This window comes from Schistocerca nitens, chromosome 3, assembly GCF_023898315.1.
Source record: "Schistocerca nitens isolate TAMUIC-IGC-003100 chromosome 3, iqSchNite1.1, whole genome shotgun sequence".
In the NCBI taxonomy this organism is placed as follows: domain Eukaryota; kingdom Metazoa; phylum Arthropoda; class Insecta; order Orthoptera; family Acrididae; genus Schistocerca; species Schistocerca nitens.
Window position 1 is genome coordinate 828,773,685 of NC_064616.1, and position 15,721 is coordinate 828,789,405.

A 15,721-nucleotide genomic window follows, 5' to 3' on the forward strand; every position below is an offset into this window, starting at 1 on the left:
AGCATGGATACGGACTACGACTGCTATGTTCGGATGCAGGCTGAATTGGCATCCCTTCGCTCCCAGCTTCAGGCAGTGTTGGCTTCGGTCACACAGCTTGAGGCTGTTGCCAATGGGCATCACTGTGGGGGTCCAGATGGGGTTTGTCGGGGATGGCCAGCTCGTCCCACACATCCCCCGATCAGACTTCAGCTGTGGCTGCCTGGGATACTGCCCACATTGTGGCTGACCCCTCACCCGTGGTAGAGTGGGTGGTCGTATTGAGGTGTGGCAGGAGGCGAAAGACATTCCGGAGGGCTGAACAGAAGGCCTCTTCAGTTTGTCTGACGAACCGGCTTCAGGCTCTGTCTCTGGCTGATACTGATCTTCGGCCGGACATGGCTGCTTGTCCTGTTCCAGAGGTTGCCCCTCAGTCTGCAAGATCCGGGCGGTTGCAGAGGGTGGGCTTACTGGTAGTTGGGAGCTCCCACATTAGGCGTGTAATGGGGCCCCTTAGGGATATGGCTGCAAGGGAGGGGAAGAAAACCAATGTGCACCCCGTGTGCATACTGGGGGGAGTCATTCCAGATGTGAAAAGGGTCCTTCCGGATGCCATGAAGGGTACAGGGTGCACCCATCTGCAGGTGGTCGCTCACGTCAGCACCAATGATGTGTGTCGCTATGGATCGGAGGAAATCCTCTCTGGCTTCCGGCGGCTATCTGATTTGGTGAAGACTGCCAGCCTCGCTAGCGGGATGAAAGCAGAGCTCACCATCGGCAGCATCATCGACAGGACTGACTGCGGACCTTTGGTACAGAGCCGAGTGGAGGGCCTGAATCAGAGGCTGAGACGGTTCTGCGACCTTGTGGGCTGCAGATTCCTCGACTTGCACCATAGGGTGGTGGGATTTCAGGTTCCGCTGGATAGGTCAGGAGTCCACTACACCCAACAGGCGGCTACACATGTAGCAGGGGTTGTGTGGCTTGGACTGGGCGGTTTTTTAGGTTAGATAGCCTCGGGCAAGTACAGAAAGGGCAACAGCCTCAAAGGGTGTGGGACAATGTCAGGACATGCAGGGACCAAGCAGTAGTTTGTATTGTAATTGTAAACTGTCGAAGCTGCGTTGGTCAAGTACCGGAACTTCAAGCGCTGATAGAAAGCACCGAAGCTGAAATAGTTATAGGTACGGAAAGCTGGCTGAAGCCAGAGATAAATTCTGCTGAAATTTTTACAGACACAGACGGTGTTTAGAAAGGATAGATTGCATGCAACCGGTGGTGGCGTGTTTGTCGCTGTTAGTAGTAGTTTATCCTGTAGTGAAATAGAAGTATGAATTATTATGGGTGGAGGTTATACTCAACAACCGAACTAGGTTAATAATTGGCTCCTTTTACCGACCTCCCGACTCAGCAGCGTTAGTGGCAGAACAACTGAGAGAAAATCTGGAATACATTTCACATAAATCTCCTCAGCATGTTATGGTCTTAGGTGGAGATTTCAATTTACCAGATATAGACTGGGGCACTCAGATGTTTAGGATGGGTGGTAGGGACAGAGCATCAAGTGACATTATACTGAGTGCACTATCCAAAAATTACCTCGAGCAATTAAACAGAGAACCGACTCGTGGAGATACCATCTTGGACCTACTGATAACAAACAGACCCGAACTTTTTGACTCTGTAAGCACAGAACATGGAATCAGTGATCATAAGGCCATTGCAGCATACCTGAATATGTAAGTAAATAGGATTATAAAAGAAGGGAGGAAGGTTTATCTGTTTACCAAGAGTAATAGGAGGCAGATTTCAGACTACCTAACAGATCAAAATGAAAATTTTCTGTTCCAACACTGACAATGTTGAGTGTTTATGGAAAAAGTTCAAGGCAATCGTAAAATGCATTTTAGACAGATATGTGCCAAGTAAAACTGTGAGGGATGGGAAAAACCCACCGTGGTTCAAAAACAAAGTTAGGAAAGTACTGCGAAAGCAAAGAGAGCTTCACTGCAAGTTTAAATGCAGCCAAAACCTCTGAGACGAACAGAAGCTAAACAATGTCAAAGTTAGCGTAAGGAGGGCTATGTGTGAAGCGTTCAGTGAATTCGAAAGTAAAATTCTATGTACCGACTTGACAGAAAATCCTAGGAAGTTAGGGTCTTACGTTAAATCAGTAAGTGAATCGAAACAGCATATCCAGACACTCTGGAATGATGATGGCATTGAAACAGAGGATGACACGCATAAAGCTGAAATACTAAACACCTTTTTCCAAAGGTGTTTCACAGAGGAAGACCGCACTGCAGTTCCTTCTCTAAATCACTGCACGAACAAAAAAATGGCTGACATCAAAATAAGTGTCCCAGGAATAGAAAAGCAACTGAAATGACTCAACAGAGGAAAGTCCCCTGGACCTGATGGGATAACAATTGGATTCTACACAGAGTACGCTAAAGAACTTGCCCACTTCTAACAGCCATGTACTGCAAGTCACTAGAGGAACGGAAGGTTCCAAATGATTGGAAAAGAACACAGGTAGTCCCAGTTTTCAAGAAGGGTCATCGAGCAGATGTGCAAAACTATAGGCCTATATTTCTGACATCGATCTGTTGTAGAATTTTGGAACATTTTTTTTGCTCGTGTATCATGTCATTTCTGGAAACCCAGAATCTACTCTGTAAGAATCAACATGGATTCCGGAAACAGTGATCATGTGAGACCCAACTCGCTTTATTTGTTCATGAGACCCAGAAAATATTAGATACTGGCTCCCAGGTGGATGCCATTTTCCTTGACTTCCGGAAGGCGTTCGATACAGTTCTGCACTGTCGCCTGATAAACAAAGTAAGAGCCTACGGAATATCAGACCAGCTGTGTGGCTGGATTGAAGAGTTTTTAGCAAACAGAACACAGCATATTGTTCTCAACAGAGAGACATCTACAGACGTTAAAGTAACCTCTGGCGTGCCACAGGGGAGTGTTATGGGACCATTGCTTTTCACAATATATATAAATGACCTAGTAGATAGTGTCGGAAGTTCCATGCAGCTTTTCGCGAATGATGCTGTAGTATACAGAGAAGTTGCAGTATTAGAAAGTTGCAGCAAAATGCAGGAAGATCTGCAGCGGATGGGCATGTGGTGCAGGGAGTGGCAACTGACCCTTAACATAGACAAATGTAATGTATTGCGAATACATAGAAAGAAGGATCCTTTATTGCATGATTATATGATAGCGGAACAAACACTGGTGGCAGTTACTTCTGTAAAATATTGGAGAGTGTGCGTACAGAACGATTTGAAGTGGAATGATCATATAAAATTAATTGTCAGTAAGGCGGGTGCCAGGTTGAGTTTCATTGGGAGAGTCCTTACAAAATGTAGTCCATCAATTAAGGAGGTGGCTTACAAAACACTCGTTCGACCTATACTTGAGTATTGCTCATCAGTGTGGGATCCGTACCAGATCGGGTTGACGGAGGAGTTAGAGAAGATCCAAAGAAGAGCGGCACTCTTCGTCACAGGGTTATTTGGTAAGCGTGATAGCGTTACAGAGATGTTTAGCAAACTCAAGTGCCAGACTCTGCAAGAGAGGCACTCTGCATCGCGGTGTAGCTTGCTGTCCAGGTTTCGAGAGGGTGCGTTTCTGGATGAGGTATCGAATATATTGCTTCCCCCTACTTATACCTCCCGAGGAGATCACGATTGTAAAATTAGAGAGATTCGAGTGCGCACGGAGGCTTTCTGGCAGTCGTTCTTCCCGCGAACCATACGTGACTGGAACAGGAAGGGAGGTCATGACAGTGGCATGTAAAGTGCCTCCGCCACACACCGTTGGGTGGATTGCGGAGTATAAATGTAGATGTAGATGTAGATCACACCACATGGTTCTGGAGTCCATTCTCGTGTCTTCAAATGTCAACAGTAGGACACCAGCTTTCAAATTCATGTTTGAAAAAGTTATAAGTGCGGTAAATAATCCCCCTCACCTGCTTGTGCAGCAGTCCACATTTATTACCATCACCTGGCTCTTATTTTTAATCCCACTTAAACATTTACAGATATACATTCATACCTATACTGCTACAAGGAAAAAAAAATTACGAAAAAGGCTGACAGTTGAATGAATAATTGGGCTGTCGTGAAGTACAGCAACAGTGCAGCATGTAGGAGCAAGGTTCTTGCTGTCTAGCTGTAACTCGCTGCTCCTTGCTCAGAAAGAGAATGAATATTACTGGCTGCTGATGTGTAGTGAGGGGGGGGGGGGGGGATGCACAGAATGGCTGAAAATTGGGCCACCTTCCAACATGACATGGACTTTAATATTGCACAAGCTTGGTACTTCCGTTCTACTGAGCATAGCCTTTATTTGAATGATTCTAAAACTTTCACAGCAGAATTGGATGGCCGGCAAAAACATACAGTGATTAACACGAGTTCAAATACATCTGTTACTCGCCCCCAGATAACTTCACAGTTAGACTCGGTTTTGACCTCAGTATGGAGATCACTTGTTTCGTTTACTTAACAAAACATTAGAATATTAACTTTAACTAACTCTTCTTCCATGCTCACTTTTAAGTTCACTCTATATCCACTGTGAGACAAGAACCAGCAACAGTTTTGTATTTTGTAAAGTGACTGATAGAAGTGTATTTTGTATCAAACAGCACTATCTCTAAATTTGAAATTAACAAAAGACTTTTACACAGGTCGTGTATTAAAGAACAAGTTCTGAAGTGTTCAGTGTTCTAATACGACTAGTTGTCACAGATTAAAGACAGAAATATTCATGACTTTAGGCTTCCACATATTTGACACAACAGTTCATTCTGTCATTTTTACACAATAATTAACAGTAAATGACTCAATAGTCTATTTGGAATGTGAGCATACTCCATTCTCTCTCTTTTTTTCTTTACCGCTGTTACTTTCCTTTCATTTCATTTAATAACCAAGCTTTAATGTAGGTAGGTTAATTGGAAATGCTTTTAGTTACTAATTGACAGATAAAGTACTGGAACATTATTTATACTTTTACTTTTAACACACTTAAAAGAGAGATTCTGAAATTAAAGTTTAGAAAATTGTAATATGAAACAAATCCTTTGGGGTGAACTAGTGCACTACTGGTGATTTCTTCTATTTATGAATAATGGCATCACACATCGTGCAGTTCTTTCAATGCAGTATGTGATTTTTAACAGTCCTTTTACAAGCTTATGTTGCTGTAATTGGATTGCTTGGTCAGATTCCACATGTATAACTCTGTCCTGTTCTTTATGACCAAGCTATTCATTTCTAGTTTTCCAGTGTCCACTTGTTCACCACACACTTCAACTGGTAAAACTTAAACATCACGCCATTATATGATAGACACATTGGAATGATCTTGCACCAAAATCTCCAAAGTTCAAACTTTTCCGATAGTACCGCCAAATTTTACCTGTAAAAATGTGCACTATACCTTTGTTCCAAAGCCAGTTCTACAAAACAACAATATATTGAATGACTCTCTCTCTCTCTCTCTCTCTCTCTCTCTCTACTCTCTCTCTCTCTCTCTAAATCAAGAATAGTTTACAATATGAGATTACGAAGTTAATAACAGTATAATCATGTTTGCAGTTCAAATTTGCAAAATATACGAGTAATTAACTAGTGTATATACAGTTATGGAAATTCTATTTCTGGGTGACAGTTAATCTCATATAGTGATAATGCTTACTAGCCATGCCACCTAGCAGATGTTAGCATTACCCAGCTAGTTAGGCAGTTATGCTGCATCAAATACAGATGTCTCTTGCGCATTCATTCTGACATTCTTCACCACCACAAATGATGCAGACCTCCACTCAGGAGCATGTCACACTCTTAATCTTATGGTCACAAGGGAACATGATTCGTTGATATGTCACAAGGTTATGTATGAAAGATTACAGATTGTAATTAAGCTCCCAAGCTGCATGAGAAAATGGAAGAAAACCTGGAGCAGTCTTTTGAAGCACATAGGGCCAAATGCCAAGTGGTTGGAGTCGACTTTAGGTATAAATATGATATCAGCTTCTATGTATTTACAGTAAAAGAAATGATAATTAGTATATCACAGAGCTCTTAGAGTAATAAGTAGTTCCACTCCTTCTGGTAACGATGACTGGGTGTTTGTGTGGTCCTCATCATTTCATCATCATTCATGAAAGTGGTGAGATTGGACTAAGCAAGGGTTGGAAATGTGTATGGGCACGTGCAGTTGGGTGCCCCACAAACCAATCATCATCATCATCATCATCATCATCATCATCATCATCATCATCCTCCTTCTGGTAACTTTCAGTGACATATTTTGGTAGGTGAATGCTCAGCCACATGTGGAGAGGAATGTGCAAGATGAACAATGGGTACCGCTAGAGAGCCTGTATAGAGAGAGAGTGGCCAACACCGCTACGGTGGCCATGTTTCTGCCAGACTTCGGTGGAATGTTCGAATGGGCGATAATGGAGTGCTAAGTCCGCGGAAATACCTCTGTCCCCGAGACAAAAACACGAGATGAAATTGCGAGAAATACTCAAATAAACGTCTTTTGAATGATTGAATGCTTACTGGATCAGTAATACACATCCCTAATAGTACAATTTCCTCCAGTGAATGTGAAAACCATTTGGGACATATATATTTCTGTTTTGAAGCTCATTTGGAAGACTGAGCACCGCAATAACAAGAATGTAAACAACAAATATAGGCCCTGTGGGATTTATTTTCCATCTCAAGCAAAAAATGTTAAAAATATAGTGCACATTACATCTGATAAAATCATAAGCAGTGTACCACATGTGACGTGCAAAAATGTTTGAAGACATGACAAAAAGTATTCACAAGACATTCTCACAGGCTGAACGCTTCTCATGAGTAACTTCACCATTAAGAAACATTATTGATATCAGGCAATGTGAAGTGCACTGCAGTAACGAACTAATGTAACAAGAAAACTAATTCTAACAAATATTACTATCTCAATTCAGACAGTAAATTTGCAGACATGGTACGCCACAGAACGGAAAAGTTTTCAAAGAGGACTTGTTCAGCAAAAAGTTGCAAGTTAATAGTGCCGTTGCATCCAACTACAAATGTGAAAAACGTGTTAATAATTTATGTGTGTCAAAACTCAGGCGATGATAATAGTGAAACACAAAAATTCCTTGTGTTCTGGTCCGCAAATAACCTGAAATTCACGTCACAAAATATTCTATTATCAGATAAAAAATCAGTACATTGCAATGCTTGTTGGTGTGACGGTTTTACAAGGAAACAAGAACAGGCGCCTGAAACTGAGGGTTACTTCATTGAAGTAAAGAAGCAAACAATTTTGGTTATAGGATTAACCTTTTAAAAAATCTATGAACATATGCAATTAAGGAATTAGTAGCTACCCTACATTATGAGATTCTGTAAGAGATAAGATGTTAACAACACAAATGTGTGTTAATTCATGCTCCTTTCCTGTTACAACTGATTGCGATTGTGAATTTTTGTCATTTGGTCATAATTCCTCAGCCTATTTCTACATTAGATTATGCAGAATATATTTTCAGCCATTTGTTGCTACAAAGACGACAGTAGTAAAGCATGAGCATTGCTCAAGTGTTTAGCATCTTAAAGTGCTGCTCAGACTTTTCAGGTGTCTTTAAACTTTCAGATTGTGTACAAAACTATAATATGCAATGCACTTATATCTGCCTGGACTTACCTCAGCATGGCTGTGTCCTGCATTCAATTACATCAAGTTTTAGGTCGCTTCCTCTTGACCGGACATTACAGAATGCAACAAGGGGGAATAAATTTGAAACAAGAGATCCGTATAGACAAATTTCTATTGGTTCTACTACAAATAATGGCCATACACTCCCTTTTTCCACAGAATATGAATATTCAGGATGCAATCATCAGTGAAGAATTGCACCTCCCAACTGACCTATGCAGTGCATAGCTTTGAGGTGGCCTGGAATTTTCGTAAGCTGTTCTCATTGCCATCCTACATAGTTTCCTATCCACATGGCGACATTATCAACAGTACTGAATTAGATTAGATGCGTTGATCCATTGGTCTATAGACCCCACAGTGAGGAAAAAATGCACATGAGGACAGGTCGGTTTTCAGCAGACAGAAAAAGCACTAAGGGACAGTCTGGCACACAGAAAGGAGCGAGAGAGAGAGAGAGAGAGAGAGAGAGAGAGAGAGAGGAGTGGAGAGGAGAGTGGGGGGGGGGGGGCGCACTTGTGAGCTGCTCACTGCTTCTTTCTCTAGGTACAAAAATTGAAATTCTTTTGCATTGCATTGACGTCAGTTCACACTATGGAATAATGTCCAGCAGGACACTCATAACAATCTGCCCTCATTCTCATAAGGTGAGGCAGGTTTAGCATCATTTAGCACTGGTTGTTTTATTTTATTCATATAATGGAGTCTAATATTATGGGCAGACAGAAAACACTACCTCCACATTACAGATATTTTAGTCAAAGGCAGAAAGAAGAGGAAGTGTAGAACATAATGAGACATGAATGTATAAATGTGGAAGTACATGACATTTTTCAAAAAATTATTTGGTGAAGTATTTCCTGAAATATTTAATTATGTTGTCCAGGAGTAGTGTGACTATTGGCAACAGGAAATCCTCTGGAAATTTCAAGTATCTTCAGATGTATTACGAACGCATAGAACTACCCAAACTCATTACTTTATTTTCACAATAACAAACAGATATAGAACAAAATGTACATCAATACGAATGTAGGCAATTAAAGGTAGTGAGTAAAATAGAATGCAATATCTCTCTTTGTCAGTAATTAACAACAGACACCATTACTCTTATTAAGGCTTTAACTAAACAGCAGAAACGAAACCCATCTTACAGTGCATAAACAATATAGACATACAGATTTTTTGGGCACAGTAATTGAAATTCGATTTCATTATACACATATCAATTAATACTATGGAATAATGTCCAGCAGGACACTCATAGCAAGAAGCTAAAATGTAGCTAAATATTAAAAAAAAGTTTAGCGGGATACTTAATCCTAAGAACTTGGTAGATATTATAAACAAATGCTTTAGCAGTGGTGACACTTACCTACTACAGAATTTACTAATACAAGCCACTGTACACCTTATAACTCTATGCTACTGCTAGTGTTTGTGCTATTGTCTAGCAATACACAGTCGGTAATTTAGTGTTCAGTATAAAAAATAAAAGTCCCAGAGTTTTAAACAACAGTGTACTTGCCAAGAGAATGCATTAATAGGATGAAAGGGCTTTATTTGGCAGTGTTAATATACCACTGATACCCAGTTACAAACCCTCTACATTTCAAACACACCAAGTTTCTTCCTGTGCACACAGATTAGGTGGCAGTCAAAATATAGGACATTACAATAATTCACAGCACTGTCATCTCTCACAAAGATAGTAAAAACTATTCAAAAAACAGGCTTATGAATCACTTACAGCAGAATTCTCAGTAAAGAACGATTTGACTTCAGATTTAGAAAATGTAAAACATATGTGGTTGCACCATTTAACCTTTTAGCCACTAGACCAACAAATTTTGTTAAAGAAACTTGACATGCTTAAAATGTTGAGGGTAGTGAGGAAATGGTTTCTACACTACCTAGAAAACAGAATGGAATGGATTACTGAAACATTTAACTGTATTGGCAAGCATGTCTCAGAAGAGTATGTAAATATGGAGGATGCTATGCATCGGGTACAATACTATTCCAAGCTTACATTAACGACTACACATAATATTCCACACTAACAGAAACAATACTGTTCACAGATGACAGCAACTTTTTGTTTACTGCTCAGTCACCAGAGATACTGAAGTAATAATTGTACCTATTGTAGCACAAACATAGGCAATAAATAACAGAACTACACAGATAAACTGAAAACAATGAACTTAGGATAACAAAGAAATCTGATTTTGTAAATCTGATCATAAATGATCTGAGTCCCAAACATTAAATTCTTTGCTGTGTATGTTGTTGACCAGCTGATATAGGACCAGCACATCAAATACCTTGAAATTATAATGTATGCACTACAAATACTGGACCATCTACGTGACTGCTCATGGTTAAAAACATTTTACTTGTTTGGTTAAAATGGTGTTGTTATTCTGAGATCTGATGGTGACATGAAACTTGTATTGGTCATTAGATACAAATGAAACACAGTCCTTCAGCACAGAAAAATTTCAGAGCTGAAGCACAAGAAACAATCTCTTATAACTGTCACATAATACAGATCAGTTTCACTACAACTACCTAACATTTTGAGCCAGTCCATGCATAGCAGAGGTTTTGCTGGCCATAGAATGGCCAAATTTCAAGCACATATTCTTCTTCATTTTCAGTCAGAATATCTTCAGGCGAAATCTAACAAATCATTTCACCAGTTTCAACTTAATTTTGGGCCAATCAGGAAACTGAACTCCTTGGATTTGATCATCACCATGAAATTTATCAATAACAAACTGAAAACAGTTCAAATTCTGTGAGTTTTCAAGTGTAGGAGCAATATTCCTAAAAATCACTTCCAGTTATAAAAATAGAAATAAAAATCAAAAAAATAAATAAAAATAAAAAAAATAAAAACACTCCTCTGAGGCATAGATAAGGGTGTCTTTTTCCTGTCTGAACTGTTTCAAATTCATAAAAGTGCAGTAAGCTATGGTTTGTCTGGCACATGATGCTACTACATTCAGGCACTTCTCTCATAGCTTGTAAAATTTCATTGCGCTCCCTATAACATATCTGGCAATATGATATAATGCATTTCTTTCTATGTTACTTAAGTCATCCTCACAACTGATTTCATGCTCTTTCCAACCTTTTGGAAGCTTAAAAGCAGGCTGAGTTACAGATGATGTGGGGTGTGTAATGGAATGTTGGTCAAGAAAACTTGCAAGGTAGACAGAATCACTCTTGTCATAGGATCCTTTTCATACATCTGTGATATACTGAGCAACACAAATAGTTATCAAATTGTTTTTTAACTGCAGTGCTGTGGGAACCTTCTGAATACTTCTAACACAGGAGAACATATTTTATAGGCAATCTTGTGATTGATTGATTGATTTTTATTGCCCAAAAACAAAACATTTACAGGGATGTTAATCTAGCTGTCAGCAAAAATTTGTAATTATTCTTGTGTAAAAAAGATTTCCTGTAGATCAAGTACACTTTGTGTGGACAGTCTCACACCACTTTGAACTGGTTTCCAGTGACCGAATTTTCCAATTTCAATCTGCTCAAATATCATCATAACGTTGTTCAGCAATGGGATAGCCTCCTCCTTTCTTGATTGAAGGTGCCGATGGCAGTAATTGGATGCCTAGAAGTCATTGTTGAAAACCATTTGTTAAATATCTCAACAAACCATGCTGTCATTGTGTATTCAGCAGTATCAGTTTCAGAAGACATAAACTTTAGACCACAACTGGTTTCATGGCAGAGAAAAGTACGCGCCTCAGAAACCTTCATTTTGCTGAACTTATTTGGTTCTATTACATCTGTTGTTAGCTTGGGAGCAAGTTTCAAATCATTATCCCGATCAAAGTAATGTAGTTCCTTAATATGATTACAGTCAACAATTGTGGATGGCAACTTATACTTGTCCCTTATCCTCTCAGGAATGTTTATAACCGTGTTGGACAGTAAACATTGTCTAACATTTTTAAAAGGTGTGGCACATCTGCAATTAATTATATTCTTCTACCTGCATCTTCAGGATTTAAAATTTAATTCTGAATGACAGAATTTTTTTCCAGGAACAATTCCAAAATGTCTCCACATACTTTGATTTGCAGCACCCATATCTGATGTCACACACTGTACACTTAGTCCTATATGTTCACTGCATTTAATTATTTGTAAAACAATGCCAAACTAAACTTTACCATTTACATTATTTCCAGTAAAATGATATGCCACTACTTGCTTCCAACTGGAAGAGATACCACCCAAAATAAAAACACAAGCATGTGTGACAACACCTTCATGGCTTGGAAGGGTAACAAGGCCAGTATACTCACCTGTTCCCACATCAAATTCCCTGCTTGTAGTAATTGACATTTCATCAAGCAGTAGAACACAGTCACATTCTTTTTCACTCATACTTTCAACCTTTTCTGTGAGAAGCGTGAAGACTTTTTCTAGAATACCAGAACTGAAGTTCAAATCTTGAAGTCTCCTCCTTAGTGTACGCTGCGATGCCAGTGGGAAACCTGAACTAATTAAATAATCAAATCCTTTGCTACCATATGCAAATTTCAAGTGGAGAGCTTTTTTCACACTACTCGCTGTCCATTTCACTTTGTTTCTTATTTAAACTCTCCAGTTGAATGTCATTAAATAGTGTTTTTAGTTTATGTGGAACTGAGTGACACACACTGTAGAGTCTACTTTTTAGTCATGTATTCCTCAAAGTAAGACAACTGACCTCCTTGAGAGCTGAAATCTGTCTTTTGAACATGAATGTAACCTTCTAGTTTATGTAATTTTTCTGTGAGTTCACGTTCTACTGGTTCACTTATATCACTGTCTTGCACACTACACATGAGATCTTCATCACACTGCTGCTAGATTTCTGCAACAGTCTCTGCTGTGGGACTGCTGCTTCCATTTTCTTGAGTTGGTTGCTGATGGCGTAGTTTAATTTTCCTTCTTTTAACCTTTAGTACTATGTGAGAAAAAACTGTTGGTATGGCATTGGATTTGAGCTTCCTCTTGCCGTCGACCCTCACTTTCTCCCACTGGTCATCAGTGAAATGTTTCTATAATAAAGAAGGAAAAGAAAGGAGCTGTAGTAAATTGATATCTGAAAAACATGTTTACCAAGTATACTAGAGGGAAAAAAAAGAGACAAGCTCTGAAAAAAAATGTGTGAAGCTTCCTGCCCGAACAGAAGCAATGATAAATTGATAAACAAATAGTCTAGTCATCTGGAATGACAAGAATCTGTCGACATCTGCTACATAACTACATTTTAATTCTATGCTTATAAGAATTAGATGTGCTATGAAAAATTGCACACAGTCAATACACAGGCCAAATGTCACATCTCACAATAACATCTAACTTACAACTCACATTGTATGCAGTTGGAAAGTTAAAACCACTTACTTCACATAGATAAGAGTAGTTCGTCAGTTTCCACAAGGCTCCTGTGTGATTTACATCACCCCTGTTAACTGCAACATCCCATTGCTTTCTTCTTTCCTCATTCTGCGGAAATACAAGCAAACGAAATTCACCTTCACCTCTGTTGGTACATCTGAAAGCAGCACAACCTGGCAACGTTTCTGAATGTCTGCAGAATGAATTAAAGGTGGTCAACTACATATGGTACCACTGCTATCATGCTTACTTCAAAATAGTAGTGATTTCATAACAAAATACTTTCTTATTTGAGCTCATATTTAAGCTCACACATGTAAATTTCATGCAAAAAGTTGTCTAAGTAGGGTGCAAACACATACAAAGTGCACAACAAATCAGTAAATAAGTCAAATTACCTTCTAATTGTTTCCAAAAGTCTTCAGAACAGTAATCTAACTCTGAAAAGCATTGCAAACATAGCACTTGAGAGATACCTGTGGCGTAAACATGGTGTCACAGCGGCTCAGCCAGTCAAGTGTGATTTTTACCTATGGCCACTCTCTCCCTGTATATAGGCTCTCTAGGTACCACTGCTCCCATAGCCTGCACATTCGCCTGAGATATACTTGTAAAACATTGCTTAGAGAGTGTCTGGGTTGCAACTTATGTATCACAGTCCAGCAAACACTGTGACACATTGTGGGATTGTAGACAAACACTGTGAAGGGAAATATCTTGAGAAACAATCAGGCCCTCAGATTCAATGCTAAAATGTTTTGAGGTTCTAATTACAGTGTGCAGAGTAAAAAATTTTCAAAAAAAATTATGTTTTAGTTTTCACAAACATTAATACATTTAAAAGCTTGTAGTGTATGTAGTGTGAAAGGAATTACATACGTAGTTGTTTTCTGAAATTAAAAGTTTTTACTTTATGTAAACTCATCTGCGTAGAATCAGCATTCAGCTGCATTTACATGAAGTCATATAAACGAGTAATGTATGCATAGCTGGTAAGCTGACTTTTTTATGTTATTACCGTAAAAATTATGCCAGTGATCTATGGAGCACATAATTAACAACTTATTTTACCACTGTTGATATTATTGACAGACAACAAAATATGATAATTAAATTTAAAAGTACTGTTGTTATTATACACTATTGAAATACAAGTTTACAAAGAAGAATACCATGGCTTAAGTAGTACTTAAAATAATTAATTGAAGTTTGCCAGGTAACAATTAAAGAAATCGCTCTGATCTTTCATATGGATCTGTGAACCATGCATTATTGACCAGTCTCTTACTTTTAATGTACAGGAATGTGTTTTCAAGTACATTTTCTCGTTACACTCTTATATTAACAATATGCAGACAGAATGCTTGTCACTATGTAACATTGTTGGATGTAGTATGAATTTTTAAATTTTGGCATGTCTCATATTTTCTTAGGTTTGCTCATTAGGTTACTTTCATGTTATCTGGTGCTTTGAGTTGTTACATGCTTTCTGTTAATGCTAAATATTATGGTAAGCTGTGTTTAATTTCAGGTTTGACCAGTGAAGTCCCTCCAAGTCCTGAAACAGTTGTTGGCTGGCTTCTTGAACATCCATCTCACACATTGGTTGAATCGGATTCTGACTCTTCTTTTAATGACATGTCATCAGATTCTGACACTGCATCAGAAAATTTAGGATCAGGTGTGGTGTCTGGTGCACCAGATGTGAGTATACTTTCACTTTACGTAGAGAGAAAACTGTACTTAAAAATAAAGTATTCTACAGTTTTAAATAGTTGAGACACCTTGCTAAATCGTTGTCATTGTTATGTTGTGCTGTTTATTGATCAGTGTGTTGACTGTGCATTATGTTAGTCTTGTTTTAATTCATTTTTAGACTCACATTCAAGATGACTCTGTTAAACTCATAAACTGTTGTTGGCAGTGCTGTGTACTATCAAATGGTAACATGTTCAAAATAACGAAGGAGTCTGTATAGGCATCAGCTTGTTTCAGTTTATGATGTACTTAAGATTTTGAAATTTGTGGAATAAAAAGTTTCTAAGAGCTTTATTTTATCTTGGAATATTTAATTTTTTTTAGGTTACATCAACAACTGGCTATAATCAACGAGCAGATTTTCTAACAAATGATGAGTATGCCATGTATGTACGTGATAACATAACAGAAGGCATGCTTGTGCGTTGCTGTAAAAGTTATGAGGAGGTCCATGAAGGTGATGTGGGGACTGTTTTGAAGGTAGCATATGATGGCCTTCATGATTTAAATGTTCAGGTGAGATAATGTTTGGGTACAAATCTTTCAAAAGTGCAAAGAAAGAAAAAAAGAAACCTTTGTCGTACCTTTTGAAATAATTTAGCCTGTTGCATAATTATTTTTGTCGCTATCTCCACAATCACAGTGTAAAGGAATAATATCTTATTTACAACCAGTTTTGAAACCAAAATAAGTCAAAATCCTATCAAAACATTTGCTTTACTCCATAGCCTCATAAGTAGTCATGCAGTTATCTGAGTGCAGTACCTGAATTTCTTCTCCCAGAATGTCAGGCATAGTACTGCTC

The 15,721-nt window shown here is 38.6% G+C and overlaps 1 protein-coding gene across 1 annotated transcript in view; it reads left to right on the plus strand.

The window, feature by feature from the left end:
- Positions 1-15,721, plus strand: part of LOC126248847 (E3 ubiquitin-protein ligase HERC2) — an 851,297-nt gene that overhangs the window by 446,924 nt on the left and 388,652 nt on the right. Inside the window, exons 45-46 of the mRNA XM_049950269.1 lie at positions 14,690-14,862; positions 15,241-15,432. Coding sequence (XP_049806226.1) covers positions 14,690-14,862; positions 15,241-15,432 — 365 coding nt within the window. The remainder of the gene's footprint in view (positions 1-14,689; positions 14,863-15,240; positions 15,433-15,721) is intronic.